This window comes from Meriones unguiculatus, chromosome 2, assembly GCF_030254825.1.
Source record: "Meriones unguiculatus strain TT.TT164.6M chromosome 2, Bangor_MerUng_6.1, whole genome shotgun sequence".
NCBI classification, from domain to species: Eukaryota; Metazoa; Chordata; class Mammalia; order Rodentia; family Muridae; genus Meriones; species Meriones unguiculatus.
Genome location: NC_083350.1, coordinates 75,872,266 through 75,897,047, shown reverse-complemented (window position 1 = coordinate 75,897,047; position 24,782 = coordinate 75,872,266). Strand labels below are relative to the sequence as shown.

The following is a 24,782-nucleotide window of genomic DNA, read 5'->3' as shown; positions in this document are numbered from 1 at the left end:
GTTAGGGTGTAGCCCCACAGTGAGCTCAGCTGCTAGGATGTGCTTGTAAAGTGGTGACACTGGTGTCACAAGCCACACACCACGTAAAAAATTCTGCTTTTCAGTTTATTGAGCAGTGATAATAGTGTCACAGGACAATAAAGGAGAATTGCCCCCAGTCTGAAAGCTTCTTTCAATAGTTTGTCCTGCTTTCTTTCAGTGTCTGTTTCCTGCTTATGTGAGCAGTCTGAGGGAGGAGGAGGCACCGTAGTGTGTTGTTTTCCATTTAACATAGAAATTTGATTGGTAATCCTTTTTTTTTTTTTTTTAGATTTTTAATTGTGTGTTCATGTGTGTGGAGTGTGCTGTTATGTGCATGCCCTACAGAGTCCAGAAAAGGACTTCAATCCCCTGTAGTTGGAGGTGCAGGTGGCTGTGAGCTGCTGGTATATGTGATGCGACTCAAATTATGCCTCGTCCAAAGCATACCTTATATGCTTAACCTCTATATATATGCCCACTCTTAGCACCAGTGTTAATTTTTCCTTTTTTTTTTTTTTTTTTTTTTTTTTTAAAAAAAACATTTATTAGGTTGCATGTGCAGGTTCACCTGTGCCGTAGAGAGTATGTGGAGGTCAGGAAACAACTTGTGAGAGTTATTTTTCTCTTTCACTGTGTGGGTGTTGGAGACGGAACTGCGTTGTCAGGCTTGGCGGCAAGCATCTGAGTTGCTGAGGCGTCTCACTGTCTTGTGTGGCGTAGGGTGGCTTGGGAGTTGCTGAGTAACTAAGGGTGACATTGAATTCCTGATCCCTTTCCTCCAGCTCTGAAGTGCTAAGATTACAGTATGTGCCACCATACCTACCCTTAGCTAATTATTTTCCAAAACTTAGTGCTTATGGAGGGGAAGCCCTTACTGCTGAGTACTTAGGTTTATTGATGGTTTGTTTTCATTGATACTGTGATGATAAAAATCCATTTGGGGAGGGGGTTAATCATTTACCAGGATAATAGGTTACAGTTCCCGAAACAATCCTGAGGGGTTTTTATTTTCTTCATGTATATGTATGCATGTTTCTATCATGCATATTTTCAGTGTGTGGGCACACGTGGATGTGGAGGCACAGGGTTGGCACTGGGTGTGCTCTCCATTCATTGGGGTAGAGTCTCTGAACTGAATCCAGAGCTCAACTGATACAGGATAGTCTAGCCTACCCAGCCTGCTCTGCGTCTCCATCTGAGCATTGGGGATTACAGGCAGGCAGCCCACCTGGCGTTTACATGGATTCTGCACATCTGAACCCTGGTCTTCATGTCCTCACAGTAAGTGCTTTAACCACTGCTATCTCTGCAGCCTCTGATTATGAGCATTTATAGTCAGAAATGTTTAGATAGTGGGAAAAGATTCTGTGCATTAAGCCCAGATTTTCCTTTATGTACGAGAGGTAGGCAAATGCTATTGGTTTGTATTTTACTAATGAGACTACAAAACATGTTTAGTTTATGATTTATGTTGATCAAAGTACTTCAAGTTTGTCAGTTTGAAATGAGATGTGTTGTGTTTTTTCCAGTCCTTTGTTAAAATAACTGCAATATTTTAACAGCATAAAAGCTGTTATGCTTTTCCCAACACAGCAGTATACAAGTAAGTATTTGAGAGTAACCTAAGCTTGTGGCTGTCTCCATAGGCATCAAGCATGACGGAACTATGTGCGATACTTGCCGCCAACAACCAATCATTGGCATTCGATGGAAGTGTGCAGAGTGCACAAATTATGATTTGTGCACTGTTTGTTATCATGGAGATAAACATCACTTACGGCACCGATTTTACAGGATTACTACGCCAGGAAGTGAACGGTAAGTGAAAGTTTTTCTTCAGTCGGGGCTTTTTGTTTTATTCTAGTAACTGTGAATGTAGGATAGGAAGTAGCTTTTGACAGTTTATGTTTAGGATTGGGGCAATGAATAGCAGGCTGGACGTGGATTGGGCTTGTTGATTTGTGAGAAACTCTGTGAAGGCAGAATTTCATTATATGTGCCTGCCTGCTTGCCTGCCTATCCTCCCTCCATTGCTCCCTCCCTCCCTCTCTCCCTCATTCCTTTCTTCAAAGACATAGTCTCACTGTAGAGCTCTGGCTGGCCTTAAACTCAGTGTGTAGACCAGCAGACTTCCAACTATTATTTGTTTATTTTTTCTAAGATAATTTTGGCTATTTTTTCTCTGCAGCATGGAGGTTTGTTATTGTTGAACAGTTGGGAATGCACAGACATCTCAGAACTGAATCCTTTTCTTGTTACGCCCTATGTTTTGTCAATTTCCACTCCGTGAGCACCGTGGCCTGCTGGTTGAATCAACAGGCGCTTACGTATTCAGGATGGGAACTGGAGGCAGGGCTCAGAGTGAAGTGTTCGGTGCACAACTGTGGGACCTGCAGTGGAATACCCAGCACCGTGGAAGGCTTAGGCATGGTGGCACACTTCTGTAATCCCAGTGCCTGAGAAGACACAGAGAGTACAGAAGACATAGCCAGTACTTGGAGTACTGGCTAGCCTGTCTAGCCGAACATTGAACTCAAGACTCTAGTGAAAGATCTCTTCTCAAAAAATAATGTGGAAAAGTGGTTGAGAAGGACATCAACATTGGCCTCTGAGCTTTGCACGTGCATGCACACCTGCCCACACAGATGCATGCACACGAAAGTGATATACAGAAAGAGACCATATGGCAGCTACTGTATTTGTGATTTGAAGGTAGTTTTCTTAAGGAGTCTGTAATTTAAGAGGAACGATGAATCGTGAATGATTGTCATATGATGTTTTGGACTATGGTAGGATAATGTCTTAGTTCTTAGGAGTAGTTTGAGGAGTTCTAGGTAGTGCAGTCTTCTGTAGATAGGATGCTGCACTTGAGTGAGAAGATAGCTAGCTAGGGAGCCACAGTTAGGAGCAGTAGAGTACAGAGTTCTGAGTCACAGCATCTCACTGCAAATTATGGTCCTGTCACTCAAACTCTGGAAACAGTGTTTTTTGTTTTTTTTTTTTTAATGAACATAACAGTTAACACAACATTCAGAAAACAAAAGTTTGAAATCTGTGAGTGAAAACGATGTAGTAAGGAGCAGATGGCCTTGGAGAAAGCAGCTGGCTCAGATAATTAAGTGAAATCTTTCTCAAGGTTTGTAATGCTCAGAGGTGTGCAGTAGTCTGGAGACAGTATACTGTAGTCAAACCTGCACCTCAGATTCATATTTCTGGCTAGATGCAGTACTCCGAGTATTTGATTGGTTGTTCATCTTTCACAGATTATAAAGACGCCCCACTCCCACTCTGAACCCAGCTGACTGTTCTTGACAGCATTTGGCAGACGCAGAGGAGCTAGTGTTCTTTGTAGACAGACCATGCTCTTGGGTGACCAGAGTGCTGCCACTGAGTCAGAGCCAAGTGTGCTTTGCCGCTCATCCTTAGATCCTGTCTTCAGTAGGCCTCACAGAGGACACTTAGAGGCGTAGCCTGCAGTGCTAGATTGCTGTTCTCATTCCATTGCTTGTAAGTTTTTGTGAAGCTGAGAAAAACTTTCTTTCCCATGTCTTGAGTTCCATGTTTGTAGAAAGGACAGTTCAGCGTTGTCTTTCTTCTAAGAAGCGGACACACCCATGCAAATGCTTTTGCGTATGAATGACTATTACTTAGTTTTATAAGAATGTGAAAACAAAACTTTTACTTTTAGGGTTCTGTTAGAGTCTCGTAGGAAATCTAAGAAGATTACAGCCAGAGGAATCTCTGCAGGTGCCAGAGTGGTGCGAGGAGTTGACTGGCAGTGGGAAGACCAGGATGGGGGCAACGGGCGTAGAGGAAAGGTATGGGCTTTCAAATTCACCTTGTGTTTTACAGTGCTGCGTGTTGATGTTTCTTTCTGCTTTTGCTTTTTCAAGACCATTTCTCTGTGTAGCCCTGGTTGTCCTGGGATTCCTTCTGTAGACCAAGCTGTCCTCAAACTCAGAGCCGCCCGTCTCTGTCTCCAAGTGCCCAGTTTAAGGGTGTGCGCCACCGCTGTCCAGCTGTGTGTTAGGGTTTCTGTTGCTGCTGTAAGCACATGTCTTGGCCCATTTATTTCCATGCCAGAAATAAGTTTAAAAATCATCATTTCTTCCTTTTTTTTTTGAAGAAAACTGTGCTCCTGCTCATTTGTGAGTGTTGCTGTTTTGTTTTGTTTTGTTTTTTTTTTTGAGAAAGCTGTCAGGTGAGTTTCGCTTCAGGCTTCATACTGCTGTTGCCCAGAGGTGCCTTCCTGAAGACTCCATTTTTGTGCTAGTCCTTCCTAAGTCGTATCTCATGTTCTTGATTTTTCTGCTGCTAAAATTTTATCTGTGGGGCTGAAGGTGTAATTCAATGAGTGTCAGTGTGTTCTGGGATTTGATTCACAGAGCTGTTGGAAAGTGTACACATTAAATCCACATGTTTAGACTCTATTCTTTTAAAGGCCTGTTACTGAGTAAGCAGCTACCTCCTTCCCCTTCCCGCTCTGGGGACTAAACTAAAGGCTTTGCTCTATCAGGGAGCTCACTCCTAGCTGCTGGGCAGCTGTAAGCCTGTCCAGTCCAGTGGCCTCTGTTACCTGCTCAGATCAGGTGAACAGCTGCCATAGCAGCTCTTCTCAAGAGTTCCTTATGGCCAGTATTTGACTGAGTTCGTTATTTGGATCTGATATTCTTTTAGCTGATAACTCATTAATACATTTCGTCAACAAATACCATTGACTATGTTCTTCTGTGTCTAGTGTACTAAAATGAGCAGCGCCTCAAAATATACGTGGCAGCCACCATGAATCCTCTGCTGCTCTGGAAAGCTTGTTTTGGGGCACAGGGTATATGGTGGTAGATGAGTGCTTGCCTACCATGTACAGAGTCTCGGGTCAGTTCTGAGTACTGCGTCCCCTAACTTAAACCAGATGAAAGGAGACAGATAAGTCATGATACCCAACCACTGATTTCACTTTAAATAATAGAGCATTTAAAAAAATTTTTGAAAGCCAGACAAGGGTGTTTTTACCATACTTCTGAATACTTTATTAAGGAAATAAACTTTTTTCTTTTTTAATCCAACAAATTTATTTAACACATTATGTTCAGGGTTTTATTCTAAGCGTCAAGGGTACATCACTAAGAAAAAGAAAAAGAATTCTTACTGCCCAGAAGTATATCTTTTAGTGAACAGAGACAGGCAAATGAAAAAATTGAAATCTGATTTGTTGTGTGATGTAATGTATAGAAAAGCCACATTGGTGTTGCTTGATATCTCATTTGCAGTGAGCAGTAACAAATGTACTTCCTTACAGACTTTCTAAATCAGGATCCTCATTTTAAGAAGATCCCTCACTCATTTGCATACACACTAACATTTGAGACACATTTCCTTCCAAAGAAAAAGAGAGCAACATGGATCTGGATAAGGTACTCCTGAGTAGGTGGATCATCAGAGAGGCATGGCTGCCGAGCCAGGGCAGACATAAAGACACTCCTTGCCAGCTGCCACTGCAAGGCCCCTTGGCAGTGAACACCTTTGCGGAATTCATAGTCGTCCTGCATCAGCTATACCAGAAAATGTACAGAAAACATATATGAGCTGGGAGGCAGGGGCCAGGACAGCCAGGGAAACAACAGAGAAACCCTGTCTTGAAAAACCAAGTGTGTGTGTCTGTGTGTGTCCTATCATGGGGAGGGAGGAGGAGAGACGGGAGTGGGGTGGAGGAGGGCCAGCCTCCCCTTTTATTTCATCCGGATTTCCAGTCTGTTGGATTGGGTTGCCCACATTCAAGGACAGCCCTTCTCTCCTTAAATTTTTCTGGAAATTTCCTCCTCCTACACACACACACACACACACACACACACACACACACACACACACACATACACAGAGGCACGCACGCATGCACAGGTCAGTAAAAGCCTCTGTGCCAGTTCTACTTGCAACCCTCCTCCAAAGTATCTAACAGCCTGATTTTGTCTTTACATTTTTTTGTTTGTTTTCCTTTATTACTTTTTCTGTAGTATTGTCCCTACAGCAATTGGTATTTACATTTTGAAAAGAAAATAGCAGTCATAGATGTATCTTATTGTAACGGCGAGGCAGAATGTTTCTCTTAGATGAGGATCTCAGAAAAATAGGAACAGAACAGTCTATAGTAACTTGTCTTTTTTCAGCATCTCTAAAACTTAAGATTCCTCTGGCTTTCAGCAGGCACAGCCATTCATGAATTCTGGGAACAAGTAGGTCAACACAGGATATCAGGTGGCAGAAGTAGAGCTAGATACTGGGCAAGAATAATGCCAGAGGAGATGCATTGCTGTGTGTACTTCTAACTGTAGTTTTATAAATAGAATAAAGCATAATATACCCCCACCCATGTCCCATGTGTGTGTATGGAAGACAGAAAGAGATCGACACCTTAGCTAGTGCTGGTATCGGTATGAATGGCCGAGGGACAAATGGAAATGTCATCATTACATGGTCCAAACAATCAATACACTTGATACCCTTGAGATGTGGGTCATGCGTAATGGGCAGTGTGTTCTCAGGTCGGCAAAATACACCAGCAGTGGAGATCTTTTCTTCTGGTTTTTCGAAACAGGGTTTCTCTGTGTAGCCTTGGCTATCCTGGAATTTGCTGTTCAGACCAGGCTGGCTTCGAGCTTCACAGAGATCTGCCTGCCTCTGCCTCCCAAATGTTGGGATTAGAGGACTATACTGCCAGCACCCAGCAATGCAGGTGTTGATCCTAAGAGCTTTGAATTTGTTTAACACATCTGTCTATAGTCTGGTGAACTACCCCATGTACTTGGTGCCTAGCCATCATCTCGCAGGCTTCCTTGGATGGATTACTGTTTTTCCTGCATGCCTCTCTGACCTTTGTTCTCTGTCCCATTGTATTTTACATACTTAGTCTTTTGGTAGAGATCAGCTTTAAAAAGTTCATAAGAAAAAAAATATTTTAATCTGAAAAATGATTTTATGTTTTTTTCCCCACAGTTAGATAGGCAGAGGATTAGAAGTAATTTTTGCAAACAACTTTCTAAGACAGTTGCTGTGGGGCACTCCGAAGCCACAGAATTGGGATTTATTGCATTTTACTTTTGTTCTAGCTTGCTTTTTGTTACTGTGACAAGAACACTGAGGAAAGCCAGCTGGGTGTGTGTGTGTGTGTGTGTGACATTGTTACTGAATCCTACAGGTTATGGCCCACCATCTAGGGAACCAAGGACAGGAGCCAAGGCAGGAACTGAAGGAGAAGCCATGCAGGAATGTTGCTTCCTGTGACTTGCTCAGCTTGCTGTTTATACCTCCCAGGGCCACCTGCTTAGAGGTGGCCCTACCCATAGTGGACGAGGCCCTCCCACTTTTTGTTCCATAATTAACCAGGAAAAGGCCCTTCAGGCTTGCCTGCAGGTTGTTTGATAGAGGCAACCCCTCTGTTAATGTGCCTTCTTCGCAGCTGACTCTAGCTCGTAGCAAGCTGGCAAACAACAGAGCACTAACCAGTCAGCACTTTTGGGGGAAATATGGAAAAGGAATAAAAGTCAGCCTTCCTAAAGCTTAGAATTATCACTAGAAGGTTTGGTTTGTTATAGTTTATCACAAGTTATATTTTATGAACAAAGTGAGAACAAAATGAGTAAAATAATTTTGTACTCATGACACAGTCTTCAGAATGACAGTCAATTAAGCCCATGTTTAAGACCAAATGTGACTTTTTTGTTTATGAGCGTGAACACAGAATTAGCATCTTCTGTTCTGCACTGGCTACTCTGCTCCCTGTTGACTCATGTAGCCCATGTTGATGGAGTGCTGTGCATTCTTACAGGAGGCCTTAAGTACCATCACCCATGTTCATGCTTAAAGGCTATTTTTGTTTTACAAATATGCAGGTTAATTATTTTTATAGGTATGCCAAGTCATTTTCCTTCTTTTAAAAATCTCTATCATAGGGGGCTGAAGAGATGGCTCAGAGGTTCTTCCAAAGGTCCTGAGTTCAATTTCCTGCAACTATATGGTGGCTCACAACTGTCTGATAGATCTGGTGCCCTCTTCTGGTGTTCAGGCATACATGCAGGCAGAGTTGTATACATAATAAATAAATAAATCTTTAAAAAAAATCTCTATCATATGTTCAAGTAAAAAGAATAGCATACCAGATTCCTGGAAATTCATCAGTCAATTTCAAAAACTATGAGCCTTTTAAAAGTGCCATTTATTTGTTGAAGAAACCAAGATTTTTGGCTTTGGCTGAACCATCATCTATGTTCTTTTCTGTGGTAATAAGGATTGAACCTAGGACCTCGTTCATACTGATAAATAAATAAAATATCAATAAAATACATCTTTGGGGGCTGGAGACATGGCTTAATGGTTATAAACATTGGATATTCTTGTAGAAGATCTGGATTCAGTTTCCATCACCCACACAGTCACTTCACAATTGCGTGTCACTAGTTCCAAGGGATCTGCAGCTCTTCTCTGGACTTTGTGAGCGTTTACACACATGTGGAGCTCGTGAACCCGTATAGGTATACACACAACTAAAAATAAATAAATCTGAGTCATAACTACTTAAGATAGTCTTGAACTTACCACATGAAGTACTGATTATATTAGAATCTGAAGGAAGGTTATTTATTGCTACAGATGGCCTGCTGCATGTTCACTCCAGTGCTTTAAAGACTTACTGTTAAGATTGTACGGTGGTTAGTTAGTTGGGTAGAATTCTAAAGCTCAGTGGATCAGCGATGGACTAAATTTAGAAAGATGGTTGCCTCTTTTGAGAGACAGGAGAATGGATGTGATGAGGTGCACACGGGGACTTGAGAATTCTCGGCATTCATTTTTAAGGCAGTGGAATAATTATAAAGGTGTTCATTTTTTATTAAAAGTATACATATTTTGTATGTTTACAATACATATAAAAATTTAAAAGAATATCTGGCCTTATTAGTAATTTAAAGCATGTCATATGATTCACTAAACCTTGAAAAATGAAATCCTTTTATTTCTACAAAAGCACTGCCAGATACCTACCCCACAGAACTGTTTCTTGAGTACAGAGCAGAGAAGAAAGTTTAATGTGTGTATTATTTAAAGTAATATTAGTCTGTCTTTTTGTTTGTGAAGTGCTGGTGTTATAAGTTAGAAGGCAAGTCTCGTGGTGGCAGACGCCTTTAATCCCAGCACCTGGGAGGCAGAGGCAGGTGGACCTCTTGAGTTCGAGGCCATCCTGGTCTACAAAGTGAGGTCCAGGACAGCCAGAGCTACACAGAGAAACCCTGCCCTAAACAAACAAACAAACAAAAGTTAGAATGGCGGAAAATCATTTGAATTGTATGTGAGCAGTTCCCTGTTCTCAGTTGTAGATGGACTGAGAGTGCCAACCTCAGTGCTCACTTGACATTAGGCCTTTAAAGAGTACTAACTAACTAGTGCCTGTGTGCGGGTACATATGTTTACATGTGGCGGGTAGTAAGGAGAGGGAGAGAGAACAAGTTAGAGTTTAATCAGAGTCAGTTTTTTGTGGTGGGTGTTGCGTGTGTGTGCCCACCACAGCATGCTCTTGTAGCTGGGGTAGCATGCTTTCTTGACAGCGTCTCAGTGCCACTGACATTCTTTGCAACTTCGGATTTGTCAGTTTGTAGCTGACTAGTAAACAGGTTTATCATTGTTTGGGTTTTAAGTTATATATTGAATACTTGGCTAAAAAGAATATGCTGTGTTCTTAAAGGATTTAAAAGTTTGTATTATTCATCTTCTGATAATCTATTAATACAATTCCTTTGCTTCCCAATTAAATGTCTACAATGCTATTAGAATAGACTACATGACTCTCGGGTAACGTCAGGTATGGTGATAGAACTTGTAATGCAAAAACAAACTTTGAGGTCACCCTGGGCTGTGTTCTGACAGCTTGTCTCAGTCAGGCTGGGGCTGCGACCAGCATCAGAGTGCTTGCCCGGCATACAGGAAAGCACAGGGCTTCGTGCCACAGGGAAGCAACAGCGACACAAACACTTGTGTGAGTTGGTCCATACATTATGCAGTCCTGTGCCTTGGGAGGCTTGAGGCAGGAGAATTTTGAGTTTGAGGCCAGGATCTGCTTCTCGAGGATATTCTATCTTAGCAAAGCAAAACAGTTATAATTCTGGAAAAATAGGGCTTTACTGATAATTCAACAATGCTAAATATTTGGCAAATAAGTATTTTTCTTGATTTTGATATATAGGTTGATAGATGAAAAGATTTTTAAAATTTCAGTATACTTAAGGTATCTAACCTTCCTTTTTTTTTAATTGTTTTTTTTTTTTTTTTTTTTCCTTTTAACCCTAAACTTTACTAGGTAACGGAAATCCAAGACTGGAGTGCCTCGAGCCCACACAGTGCAGCGTATGTTCTCTGGGATAATGGTGCTAAGAACCTCTACAGAGTCGGCTTTGAGGGCATGGTGAGCAGTAAAGAGCCGGAGCTGTGACCACCACCACGGGGCAGCTCGGGGTGGGAGCTGGTAGCCCGCGCTGTGTGCGCTCTTCTTAAAGAGAAGCATCTGAGCCAAGAATGTGGAGTAGGAAAGGAGATCTGCAAAGTGAGGGTTCCAACCCCTCAGCCCTGACCTAAGCTCCGTGTGTCTTAAGGTGCTCAGGAGTGAATGTGCCCTGGCTATGGCAAGTGGAGGGCACCTTACTGTGTCGTGTTCTCCACAGATCCCTTAAAAATGAGGATGACCTGTAACTACTCCTTGCAGTAGACCTGGAGACTAGCAGTAAAATGAGATTGTTTTTGTATTCTAGCTGATAAAAAGTATAAACTATTTTTAAAGGAAGTTTTTTCTTGTAGTTTTTTTGTTGTTGTTGTTCAGAATTGATGATTAAATGTGATTATCTTGTGGCACATGTGATCCCATCACTCCAGAGTTGGAGGCAGGCTGAGCTCAAGTTCAAGGCCATATTGGGCATATAATGAGACTCTGTCTTAAAAAATGAAAAAAAAAAAAAAAAAAAACAAACAAAAACAAACCAAACAAAGAACAAAACCAAACTAGCCACGTTAAAGCAAGAAAGTAATAGAAACATTAGAACTAAGTGGAGAATAATATAAGTTTAGTCAACAGATTGTTTTGTATTTTTATATTTCATGAACCATTATTTAAATACTGACTACTTTACGGTTTATTTTGTGACAGTTCTCACTGTGTAGCTCTGGCTGGCCTGGAGCTTGCTGTGTATATAAGACTAGCCTTGAACTCACAGAGGTCTGCCAGTCTCTGCCTCTTAAACGCAGGCGTTATAGGTGTGGACACCATATCCGGCCCAACTTTACTTTTTTTAAATTCTGAAATACAAATTTTTATAATAGCCTTGCAGTTCTGAATCTATTCCTGTTTAAGCTGCTGTTGTTATTACTATTGTTATGATATTTTAGTTAGAGTATTGGAGCACTGTGCATGCTAGGCAAGTGCCCTAGTACTGAACTACACCCAGCCCGGAGGGCTCTTTGTTTCACTCTTTTCTAAGCTGTCTTTGCCTTCCACTAGGAAAGCAGAAAAACAGCCAATTGTCTCTTTAATATATTTTGTTTATGGATGAGAGCAAGATGAATGTAGGCAAGTGCTTTATTTTTTGTTTTTTTTTGAGACAGGGTTTCTGTGTCACCTGCTTGTTCTGTAGACTAGGCTGGTCTCGAACTCAGAGATCCATCTTCTTTTGCCTCCCAAGTGCTGGGATTAAAGGCATGCACTGCTGCTGTTGCCATTGCCACCATCACCACCACCACTACCACTACCACCTGGCTAGCAAATGCTTTATTAATGACAAATTTTATCATTTTATTATTTATTAATAATAAATAAATGCTTTATTAGTAACAAATTTTGTCATTTGTAGGGTCAGTTAATTTCCTTTTCTACTGCATATTCATGACTCAGATGCTTCTCCATGCTTTCGAATTGTGAGTTTTTTAGGATTGCAGCTGGCTATTTGTTTCATATGAAGATGTATATTCTGTGTGGGTTCAGGTAGTCAAATGAAGAACAAATACAGGTTGATGACTTTTGTGGTTATTGCCATTATTTAATGAGATGTCTTTTGAGGGTTACCTTTCCCTCTTCACTGCTGCAAGCAGGGTGGTGGCCAGTATGCTTGCAGATGTGTTTGTTTATTATGGCCTTATTTCCTTAGGATAGATTCCTCGAGGTAGACTCACTGATGAAGCTAGTATATTAAAGTAGTGAGAGCTGCTGTCTGGGTCTGGGGTTGAGTGGCATTTCATGTTTAGTGGCAAGATGGGCTGTTACCGAGTTGGGTTCTGTGTGTTCCGGTCATCTGTACACACCAGCTACTCTTAGTGTAGCTGTTGGTTTGTTTGTTTTTAAATTCACTTTCAAAATTTCATAAGTGGCGCCTAAGATTGCCTTAATGTCCATTTCTTGCAACATGTAACCATGGGTGTCTTCTCATTCAGGTACTTAAGTAAGAATATGTTTTCTTTTTAAACATTTTTATTTATTTATTATGTATACACTGTTCTGCTTGCACACCAAAAGAGGGCACCAGATCTCAGTATAGATGGTTGTGAGCCACCACGTGGTTGCTGGGAATTGAACTCAGGACCTCTGAAAGAGCTACCAGTGCTCTTAACCTCTGAGCCATTTTTCCAGCCCCAAAAATGTTTTCTTATAAAAATAAGTGGGAAGAAACTTAATAAACCAGATAAATAGGGAATTAACTACGAAGGATCAGAGGCTGGGCTTGGTTCCATTTTTTTCTGCTCCTGCAGGCTTCTTGGTTTTACATAATTTCTCTTCTTACTTGTATTTGCGTTGTATTTTTAGTAAGCTTATTTGAAAGGATCAAATGTAGTGAGATTTTTGGTTTATGTGGGTAAAGGTATTTCAATGTATTGTGCATACCTGTATCACTTATATTTCTTGCCCTGTGCTTTTGAAAATACTGTAATGTTGAAGGTTCAGTGCTATCTTTGAACTTTACAGTTAGCTAGCTGGAGGTAAGCAAGGTCTTTCTGAAAACAGTTTTCTGGTCTAGGATGTTTCTGAGCAGAGTTGGGTGTGGCTGTCCACCAGCACTACGTCTGCTGTGTGTGCTGAGCAGAGCTCACCTGCTGCAGGTACTGCACCATCGTTCAGGATTTAATGGGTACTTCTGGTTTCCTTCCTTAGTCTGATCTGAAGTGTGTCCAGGATGCCAAAGGAGGTTCTTTCTACAGAGATCATTGCCCTGTGCTGGGTGAGTTAGTGGATTAAAGAAAATTTCCAAATAATGAGACACATTTATAGAATCATTATCATGTCTAAGTTGAACAGGAAAAAAAATTTGATTATAATTAGTTATATAGAGAAATATTTAGTTTCATTTTAGTTTTGAAAAATTATGGTTTATTTAAGCTCAGAATGAGTTGTCATGTTTTGTGAATTGATGTACTATTTGTGTCATAATGTGTATTAATTTTTGTTGTTGTTGTTGGTGGTGGTGGTGGTTTTTTGAGACAGGATTTCTCTGTGTAGCCCTGGCTGTCCTGGGACTTGCTTTGTAGACCAGGCTGGCCTTGAACTCACAGAGATCTATCTGCCTCTTCTTCCCTAGTGCTGAGACTAAAGGCACCACCACTAAAGGTACCACCACTGCCCAGCATATTTAATACACTTTTAACTTACACTATTGGAAATTTTTGTATTAGATTATATCAGTGTTGTGTATCTCACACTGCTGAGGAAAGAATTTAACAACTTAGTACTTATAAATACCTTGCACTGCTAAACTAATTTCTTAGTAAAAGATCAGCTCTAAGATCAAGGTAATACAGTAAATATAATTCCAAGTAACATAAATTTGTTTTTAAATGGTAATAAAAACCTCAAACTGCTTTTGTTTACAAATTCATTATTGTTGCCATGTTGCTGTGATGAGCCCTCTGTCTTTCGCTATCCTCAGTGCATTTGCTCTTTCTGAATCGCTTGACTTACCTTTTTGTCAAAAAGTGCTATTTTCCTTAAGCATACTTTCATTTCTTTTTAAAGGAGTATGTAGGAAAATACACATGCTTTTGATGGGTTCTTATTTTCTTACTTTCTTTTTTTGCCTTTATAGGAAAAGTATAGACTCAACATTAATATTTCTGCCCCTCAGAAATCTTTGTTCCAGAATCTTTATTTTTAATTGGGCTTAGATAAAAATGCAGTTTTTTTTTTTTTTTTTTTTTTTTTTGTTCCTCCAAAGGCATATCCTAGCTTTATTTTTAGAGGGCCTGTGCCGCAGTCACTGTAAAAATACAAAAAGCCCCATCAGCTTAATAACAATAAAAAGCCCCAAAATGGAAAACTGAGGGCAAGGGAAGTGGCCCCTAGGCAAGGGCATAGGGATCCCTGCGCAGGGCACCAGGACTGGCTGCAGGGTCCCCCGGTATTGCTGTTGCCAAGAGGCTGGGGGTCAGCGATTGTCCTGTGAGAGCCATGGCCATCTGAGTCAGGACCGTTACTTCTGGAGTGTGCTCAGCTTCTGCATGCCCTGGATCTTGTCCAGCAGGCCAGAGATGAAGGCCTCAGTGGCTTTGTAACAGTCAATGAACAGCTCCTTGACTCCAGCAGCCCTGATATCCTTATTTTCCATGTCCAAGAGCTCATCCACATCCATCCCGAGCTCTGGGATCTCTTCCTGGCAGATGTGTGAGTGTTCTCAGATCCACTCCTCCAGGTTAAGGCTCTTCCACAGCTCCTTGCAGTCGTATTTGACCCTCCACCCCAGGCTTTCACCTGTGGCCCCACAGGGACCCTGGAAGTAGACTCCGGGGCCCTGTGCTGTCACTACCCCGCCCAGAGCAGCCAACACTGGGCCCTCTGCTGGCCTGCTGTCTGCCTTGGCTTAGCCCGGCCTCACGCCCTGGGGCTGCCCAGCCACTGGCTCTTCCCTAGCAGCAAGATTGGCCTGGCCACACCCCACCCTCTCCCTGTCTGTCCGCCTGCCTTTTGTGTCCCATGTCTGCACCCCTTATTCAAAAATGCAGCTTTTGTTTTTAAAAATAATAAGCACATTTGAGGAAGAAATCCTGGTTTCCCCTTTACACTCTGCATTTGTTTACTATGGTTACCACAGCTCTGGTACAGTGCTAGTCAATGAATCACCTAAGCAAAATCATGCAAGTTTTTATCCCCCAGAATACTGTGTTATGATTTAGGATTGATAGTCTTTCATAGATATTGCTTCCACTTAATTTTTATGAATGATTATATTGTTACAAATTTTTTTTTTTTTTTTACTTTTTTGTGGTTCTGAGGACTGAGCTCAGTTCCTCTTACCTGCCTGACAGAAGGTGCACTCTGGCCCACGTTATTACAGCTTTTGAGTGAATATTTGTTTACCTTTTCTGTATTTGCAAATGCAGTTCTAAGTTCTTGTACTGACATAGTTACAATCAGTTCTGGGGGCTTGTAGCACAGTATGGTGACTTTAGTGAACAGGAATGTCTGTTTTGCATCTCAAAATAGTTAAAAGAGAGAATTTGCAGTGTTTTATCATAAAGGGTACATATTTGAGGTAATGGATGTACTTATCCTTATTGCTCATTATTCATTGCATGTATCTATTAAAATATAGTCTACCCATGCATATGTACAGTTATCATGTATCATTTAAAAAACAAACTATTATAAAAAGGTTCTAAGGAAATACCATAAATAATTGTTAGTCAATAAATGGGGTAAGCTGAAAGTAAAGAATAGATTCTTATTCAAAAGCATCACAACTGATTAGAGAAGATAAAAAAAGAAATGGAAATTTAACATAGACCTTTGTCTTACTTAGGGCTTCTATTGCCATGATGAAACACCATGATCAAAAACAAGTTGAGGGTGGCTGGAGAGATGGCTCAGAGGTTAAGAGCACTGGTTGTTCCTTCAGAGGACCTGAGTTCAATTCCCAGCAACCACATGGTGGCTCACAACCATCTATAATGAGATCTGGTGCCCCCTTCTGGTGTGCAGGTGTACATGCAGACAGGACACTGTCTACATAATAAATAAATCAATCTTAAAAAAAAAATCAAGTTGGAGAGGAATGTACACTTCCAGATCATAGTCCATCTTTGGAGGAAGTCAGTACAAGAACTCAAAGAGGACGGAATCCTGGAGGCAGGGACCGATGCTTAAGCCATTGAAGGGTGCTGCTTACTGGCTTGCTCCTCTACATGACTTGCTTAGTCTGCATTCTTACAGAGCCCAGGACTGCCAGCCCAGGATCGGCACCACCCACCATGGGCTGGCCTCCCCACCCACCATTGATCACCAATTGAGAAAATGCCTTACCACTGGCTCTATGGAGGCATTTACTCAACTAAGGCTCCTTCCTCTCTGATGACTCTAACTTGTGTCAAGTTGACACACAAAACCAGCCAGTACAACCTCTACCTAGTCAAGATAGCAAGGTAGTGATCATATGAGTGCAATTGCGTAATGCAATAACTGTCTGTCTTTCTTTCTTTTTTTCTTTTTTTCCTTTCATTAATTGTGTTTGAAATTACAGGTGAGCAGAACGGCAACAGGAATCCTGGTGGATTGCAGATTGGTGACCTAGTAAATATAGACCTTGACCTAGAAATTGTACAGTCTCTGCAGCATGGTCACGGAGGATGGACTGATGGGATGTTTGAGACTTTAACTACAACTGGAACTGTTTGTGGCATTGATGAAGATCATGACATTGTAGTGCAATATCCAAGTGGCAATAGGTTGGTACTGTTTCCTGAGTTTTGATGACAAAGTTAACATACAGAGACAAGATCTTAAAGAAGGCTAATTGTTAGGCAGTAGATGTCATTCAGAGCGTGTGGGGCAGGCAGTGAGGGACAAGTGTGTGTGTGTGTGTGTGTGTGTGTGTGTGTGTGTGTGTGTGTATTTATATATTTCTGATAAATTTATACATTTAGCTGGGGCATGGTGGCTCACACTTGAACCACATCGCTGTGGATGTTGAATCAGGATGATTATATCTTCAAAGCCAGGGTGGTGGTTTGAATCCATTTGGTGGTGCTGTTTGAGGAAGTTTTAGAGGTGGAGGTGGAGCCTTGCTGATGGAAGCACTTCAGTGGTAGCAGGCTTTGGGAGTTCATAGTCCCCCTACTCAGTTGCTTTGCTTTCTTCGTGTGGTTGATGATAAGCTCTCTCAGCCTCCTGTTCCAGCTGCCTGCTCTCATGTTTCCTCCACCAGTATAGATTTTTTTTCTCTGAAGCTGGAAGCCAGAAATATACTCTTTGTTCTATAAGCTGGTTTTAGTCCTGTTACTTTATCACAGGAATAGAACTTGCCTGATCTATAGAGATCTTTTCTCAAAAAACTGAAAAGTAAAAGCAGTTCTGTGTGCTGTTGGCATTAAGTCCAAAATTAGCCATTCTTTGTCCATGGTAGACAGCAGCAATCTAGTGAATGAAGAACAGTAACACTAAGCTTTTTGGCTCATACCTCTAGGATTCTCTGTTAACCACGGGACCTCCCCTTAGACACATGCATAGCCCTTGTTTGCAGTGGAGTGCTGCGCGCATCGAGGACTCTGCCCGTGTAGGATTGCATGCATTTCCTCTTTTGGACCCTTTTCATACTGCTCCCTTTGTGTTGGGAATAGCTCCCCCCCCCACTTTTCTTTTTGGTCCTTTGTTAGTGGATTTCACTCCTTTACATCCTGTAAATACCAAGTTTATATGCACCCTCCTTTTTCCTCCACACTCTATGGTTCGAAGTTTCCTATTATCTCTTAAGATGATTATTGAGTCTATATCTTGATTTCAAGTTCCTTGGAGGCCGAGTATGTACCTTTTATTTTATTTTGGACCTAGTTATAGTATCTTAAAGTAAAAACTGTAATTAAAGGCAGTAGCTAAAGTGAGTGTCTTGACTGGTTTTTTTAGGGGAAAAGTTTAATTTACAATAAGGAAAACTGCATAAAGCTGTTTGCCAAAGTATGGAATCATCTGCGATAGTATCCAAGTTAGTTCTTTTTTGTTTTCTTCTCTTTTTTTGTTTTGTTTTTAGAGACAAGGTTTCTCTGTGTATCCTTGGCTGTCCTAGACTTGGTTTGTAGACCAGGCTGGTCTCGGAGTCACAGAGATCCACCAGCCTCTGCCTCCCTAAGTGCTGGTACAGTCTTACACCACCGTGCCCTGCTGTATCCAAGTATTTTTGTGTGTGCGTGTGTACATGTGTATGTTTAGTGGTTGTGCTTTTGGGACATGGTCTGGATATGTAGCTTAGGCTCACTTGGAATCACTTGACTCTGTAGCCTTGGCTGTTCACAAAGTAAACAATCCTCCTGTCTTGCACCCCTTGCTCCATGCTGGGATTACAGACATGCACCACAGCCACCAGCTCCATATGCAGATCTTCTGGGTGCAGATAATCATACCAGTAGGTATAGAACACATCAGTTAGGTCAGAAAAGACATGCATGTAAAGGGAGAGAATTAAGTCCACACTGCTGTGTTCACATGCTGCTTTAAGTCTGCTAAGTTTTACAGTGTGGTTCTGGAGGTAAAGGACACTGGTTGACAAGAAAGAAAACAGAATTTCGTATTTCATTTTGTAAAAATGTCTGTGGCTATGCATGTGTACGCTTGCATTAAAGTCAGAGGAGAGCTTGCAGGGGTTGGTTCTTTCCTTCCATCATAGGGCTCCTGGGCTTTAAACTCTGGTTGACAGGCCTGGTGGCAAATGCCTTTACTTGCTGAGCCATCTTACTGGTTCCTGAATATGATTCTTAACTATTCAGAGATCATTTCCATCCGGGGTTACTTTAGAAAAAAATTTCTTGCATGCTTATAATGTTTTATTTGTTATTCTTGTGCATGTGTGCCTGAAAGAATTTATGTGCACCATGTGTGTACAGGAGCTGGTGGAGGCCAGAGGAGGGCTTTGGAGCCCCTGGAATGGACTCACAGGTGGTTGTGAGCCCCCATGTAGATGCTGGGAACCAAACCCAGGTTCTTTGCAAGAGCAGTAAGTGTGCTTAACCCAGTGGCTCTCAGCCTTCCTAATGCTGCAACTCTTTAATACAGTTCCTCATGCTGTGGTGACACCAACCATAAAATTACTTTGTTGCTACTTCATGACTGTAATTTTGCTACTGTTATGAATTGTAATAAAATTTTTCTAATATGCAACCCCAAAGGGGCACAACCCATAGTTTGAGAAACGCTGGCTTAACCACTAAGCCATTTAACCAGCCCCAACTTGTATGATTCTAGGAACAGTGGGGTTTTTTTTTGTTGTTGTTGTTGTTTGTTTTGTTTTGTTTTCCTTAAGTGTAGTATGATCTTTCAGATTCTCTTATTCGAGATAAGCACTTGGATTCTAAAGAGTGTATAAGGTGCAAGTAGTTAGGAATTTATTTGACAAGGGATCTTCTTCTGCTCTGGAGTTCAGTGTGTGGGTAAGTGGAGTGTGCTGTACACGCTGTGGTACCTTTGTCTGATGAGACCTTGAGTAGTCAAATGGCAGGAAGCTGGTAGCAGCACAGAGAAATGGTTATGTAAAATGAAGAAGCCATGATTTTGGGTGGGGGTGTAGTGCAGTTGGTAGAGTGTTATATTCAATCCCCAGGGGTATATGGCACATGCTTATGATTTAAGCACTCTGGATGCAGAGGCAGGAGGACAGGAGAGTAAATTTTCAGTATGTTTGAGGCTAGCCTGGGTTATTTGAGATTTTGTCTTTAAAAAAAAAATAGGACTGATTTGTGTGTGGTTCTGGGAAATGGAGCCCAGGGTTTGGGCAAGCCAGTCAGTCACTTTCCCTGAGCTACAGTCCCAGATCAGGTTTATTTTAATACAGGGCTTACAATTACGGAAACATTGGTGCTTGACAAAGTAAAACTAGATAGTCTCTTATCTGTGAGATTGATATAGGGCAGCGGTTTCAACTTTCCTAATGCTGGAATCGTGGGGTCATCAATGCTGTGGTGACCCCAACCATAAAATTATTTTGTTGCTACTTCATAACTGATTTTGGTAATGTTACAAATCATAATGTAAATATCTGTTAGGCAGGATATCTGATATATGACTCCCAAATGGGTTGTGACCCACAGGTTGAGAACCCTGATGTACTGGATAGATGTGCTTGGTAGGCAGTTTGGCTAGGACAGAATGGTAAATAAATACTTGTGATCAGGAAGCTTTCTTAAGCAGCTCTGAGGACACCAACTCTGTGTGCAGTGATGTACCTTACAGGGAGGTTCCTTATGTACTGGTAGACTTTGAAAGTACCATTAAAAAAGAAATAAAAGTCATTCAGAATGTAACTGCAGAGGACTGCTAAAGTGGTACAAGGTTTTTCTCTCTGCAGTGTTTAAAGGTGTATTGAATGAATTCACTTGTTCTAAGCCTGGTTCTGCACTTGTAGATGGACCTTCAATCCTGCTGTCCTCACTAAAGCAAACATTGTTCGAAGTGGGGATTCTGCCCAGGGTGCCGAAGGAGGCACATCGCAGTTCCAAGTGGGTGATCTTGTGCAAGTTTGTTATGATCTGGAAAGAATTAAACTTCTCCAAAGAGGACATGGCGAATGGGCTGAAGCAATGCTCCCAGTAAGTATATGTAAAATAGTTGGAAAATATCATGCTGTGCTTACAGAATTAATTAACTAGCTAATCAAAGTGAATCAGCTTTAGAGACAATTAGAACTGAGAGTAACGAAAAAGAAAAACCACTCAATGTAACTGCAAAGGGTTGCTACATATGTACGCACGTGTGTGTGTCTACACATACCTTCCTAGACTTGTATTCTAGGTGTACTAGGCAGCGAGGTATGTGTACTCATACCTAGTTTATTCCAGTTGGATAAGCCTAGGAAGATCCAGAAGGGGCCAGTATTTCTGATAACACTGTTTATGATGGATGTGATGTAGCAGTAGGGGACAGAGGATTTCCTGTATTCAGTCCCCAAGTGAGAGGGCAGCATGCTCTTCAGTCTCAGTAGCATGAGGGCACCGCAGCTCTTCTGCTATTGGGGCCCAATGTGTGAGGGGTGTGGGATGGTTCAAGGGCTCGTCTTCTGAGGGTAGTTTTGCTCTCGGTGTGTACAACTGAATTTTTTAGTTTTTTCATTCATACATTTCATCAACCGTGTAATGGCGATAAACATGTTTATTTTGTCTTTCATTTGTCTGCTCTTTTCTTACACCAGCTTTTCTTCTGTGTTCTGTATTAGCTTGTTTTATTCTGTTCTTGGTCCTGTGTCCCATCCCCTTTCACCTTGTTGTGCCCTCCTGTTCAGTCCACTTGTCCCCTCTGTTCTGCTTCCAGCTCGCATCCTCTGTGCTTCCTCTCCTCCTCTTGGAATCCCTGCCCTCCTCTCTCTTGTTCAGCCCTCCTTTCTCAGACAGGACAGGACAGTGCTTCATTTCTTTCTCTTCATGTTCCTGCCTTAACTTGCCTTTTCCCATCCTGTCTGATCCCCCATCTTGTCTTTACTCTTGTTCTGTCCTTCTGTTAATATATCCGTCCTTCTAGCTTTATTTCCTCAATAGGTATTTTAGAACATAAAAATATACCTGTTAGATTTAAGGATACAGTTGTAAACAAAACAAGGAAAATGCAGTCTCTTGTACATTACTTTAAAATATGAATGGGTAGCTAAGTCACTGGTATACTCAGCCCACATCAGATTGTTTGGCAGTTGAGTGAATTGATTGAGCATCTGGTAGACCTGAGAGCAGGACCTATTTGCTCTATTAACTATCAGATTCTCGTTGGCTACTGTGGAGACTAGTGCTGTAAGTAACACTGAATCTTAGAGTACTCTTACAGGCTTCAGTTTGACTGACTATGATAGGCTCATGCTAAAGTCACCTGAGGCCATCAGAGCTCCCTTCTAGAGTAGTCTGTTAAAGAAAAAATGCTGAGACTAGAAATGAAATTGAGTGAAATAGAGACAGTATGGGCAAAGGAATGAACAGCTACAGATAAAAGGTGGTACTACGCGTGTAGTTACTCCCAAGGACAGGGTTAGATCGGAACAACACTACAGCTAAAGTGGAACAACTCAAAATAAGCTAAAATAAATCAAGAGCATTTCCTGAAACAGAAGCTTGAAATAACCGGAACAAAGTGTTATAACTTAAGAAAGAATTCAAAAGAAGAAAAAGGCCATTTAAAAAACCATGATGGCTCAGTTGGCCTACCAAGCAAGCACGAAGAAATGATTTTCTCTGTTCAGAACACGTAACAGAAGTCACGCAGCTGTAACCGTAGCGGAGAGAGGCACACAGTGGAGCTTTCTGGCCTGCCAGTCTAGCAGGTGGGTAAGCGCTAGGCTTGCGGGTGCAAGAAGGGGGAGGAGGAGAGATGGAGGAAGTCAGAGACAGACCCCCAACCCTGTCTCAGAAGATAAGAATGAGGCTAGGAACAGGTGGCTCAGCTGCTAAGGCCACCTGCCAGCAAGGCTGATGATCTGAGTTCAGTATTCAGGACCCACATGGTAGGAGGAGAAAACTTCGTGCAATTTGTCCTCTGACCACCACTCATACTAGGTCATGGATGCACACATACACACTTGTGTTCTTACACATACAATAACTAAATAAAAATGTAATTAAAAGTTAAATGGAGAGTGATAGTAGGTGACATCTGATCTCCACCTTCAAGAACTTATGTTCTACATGCAGATACATAGCATAAATGGGCACAAATAAGGTTTTAAAAAGTGATGATTAAGTTGAAAGGAACATGCAACAAATAATTACCATAGGTAATATCTTAGGAACAACAGAAGGGTCTAAGGCATGAAAATTTTAAATATGAAAAGAATAAAATGTCTTGCATTTAAAATGACACACATGGAATATCTGATAGATGCACATGTAAGCCCAGCAAATGCAAAGGGTTGAAACGGACAGTGCTTTTTTGGTATAGCTAAGATCTTGTAAATGTCAGCCAGCTGTCCACCACTAAACTAACACTTGTAAATTCAGCTAAATATTCTTGAGGTTGAAAACCTCGAAGTGTGGGCACATGCCTTCCCTGGGAAACCTGCTCTAACAGACTAACTGAGTCTTCAAGGAAAAATTCCTCAGACCTCCAAGAAAAAAGGTCGAACTATTGGTCATAACTGTGAATGTCTCAATGTTTGATTCCAGAAGGCATGATAATTAGTATAACTAAGGAAAGAAAATGTATATTTAATCAAACTGACTCGTAAGTGTAAAGATTGTAAATTGCTTTCAGTACATAAGAATTTAAGCGGCCTGTTCTGGGTAATTTACTAAAGAATGAGATTCAGACAGTCCAGTTGACTAGCTGCCAGCTGATCATGCAACATGTATTTCCTTGTTTGGTTGACTAAATTGAAAGGGGAGCACATACAGTGACTACATGTTCTTACTGCCTAACTTGTAACTGTCAGAAATGGGAACGAGGAAACATGAGGAGTTTGGTGAATTGTTTGCTTTTTAGCTGTGTTAACTATCATGAAATACTATTATTTAAATGTATTGCAAGCCTGGTGTGCAGGGGCTGCAAATACATCCTTTGTTGTTGCATTCAGCCTGTTGCTTGTATGAGCTGCCTGAAGGGACAAAGGGACGGTTTCTGCTTTTTTTTTTTTTTTTTTTTGGTTTTTGTTTTTTTCTTCTCAATGCTGTTCTCCATCTAAGCCCTAGATAGGGACCCAGAGTACATTTGAAAAGACCTAAAGGATTAGTGGCCAGCATTTACATTGGCCACTGGTTATCATGTTGGCCATTGGTTATCATGTTTATCTGCACCAAGAATAAGGAATGTGATTAGTGACCTGTATAGAGTCAAGTTCAAGTTCTCTGGCTACTAGAACATCCACACCTCAGAGAAATAGTATATCCCCAGGTTTAGTGAATGTGAAGATACGGTGAGAAGATAAGCTGAGAAGTGGCTTATTCCAGATGTCCATGAGATCAAATATATTCTCAGTTCTTGTCTTTTGGACAGCTAGTAAGGCCCTGTACTCCTTAGGGCTTCCACTGTGCTGGAGTTCTACACCCCACTAGTCATGCTCACTAATAAACATTATATCTAGCTTGCATTTATTTATTTACTTATTTATCTATTTATTTATTTATCTATTCATCTATCTATTTATTTATTTAGTGTTTTTTTGTTTTGTTTTGTTTTTGAGACAGGGTTTCCCTGTGTAGCTTTTGCTGTCCTGAACTCACTGTGTAGACCAGGCTGGCCTCGAACTTAGAGATCTGCCTGCCTCTGCCTCCCAAGTGCTGGGATTAAAGGTGTCCACTGCCACCACCACCACCAGGTTCCAGTCTGTTTTTAAAAAGTGTGTGTGTGAATATGGAGGGGGAGGGGTGTGTAAAAAGAATATGTGAATGACTAACTTCAAATATTGCTCACACTACAGAATAGACATATTCAAGTATATGAGTCTTATTTTAAAGAAAGGAGTAAGGAGATGTATGTTCACATTTGTATTTATATAAAGATTAGTTAAATGTAGCCATTAGGACAGTACAAACTTTATATATATATAAAAACAAACAGTGACTGGAGATTTAAACTCAACTGTGCTTAGTAGTTGTCTATAACCCCAGTTCTAGGAGACCTGATGCCCTCTTTTGGCCTCTGTGCATTTGAATGCATATACATACACACTGGCATGCATGCATTAATTTAAAATAAGGAAATAGGTTTAAAAAATAAACAAAAATAAAAACATGAGAAAATAAACCCCACTTTCTTTGTCCATGGAGAGACCTGGTCAGTTTTCTCCAAGTAGTGAGAAGGT

At 41.2% G+C, this 24,782-nt stretch overlaps 1 protein-coding gene and 1 pseudogene across 2 annotated transcripts in view; both read left to right on the top strand.

Annotated features, from left to right (window-relative positions):
- Positions 1-24,782, top strand: part of Mib1 (MIB E3 ubiquitin protein ligase 1) — a 105,054-nt gene that overhangs the window by 17,901 nt on the left and 62,371 nt on the right. The window contains exons 2-7 of one of the 2 annotated variants that reach the window (XM_021642222.2): positions 1,668-1,839; positions 3,710-3,839; positions 10,361-10,465; positions 13,193-13,259; positions 16,548-16,752; positions 20,415-20,598. In XM_021642222.2, coding sequence (XP_021497897.1) covers positions 1,668-1,839; positions 3,710-3,839; positions 10,361-10,465; positions 13,193-13,259; positions 16,548-16,752; positions 20,415-20,598 — 863 coding nt within the window. The remainder of the gene's footprint in view (positions 1-1,667; positions 1,840-3,709; positions 3,840-10,360; positions 10,466-13,192; positions 13,260-16,547; positions 16,753-20,414; positions 20,599-24,782) is intronic. The other variant, XM_021642223.2, reaches the window with a different exon arrangement.
- Positions 23,503-23,598, top strand: LOC132652581 (small nucleolar RNA SNORA70; annotated as a pseudogene).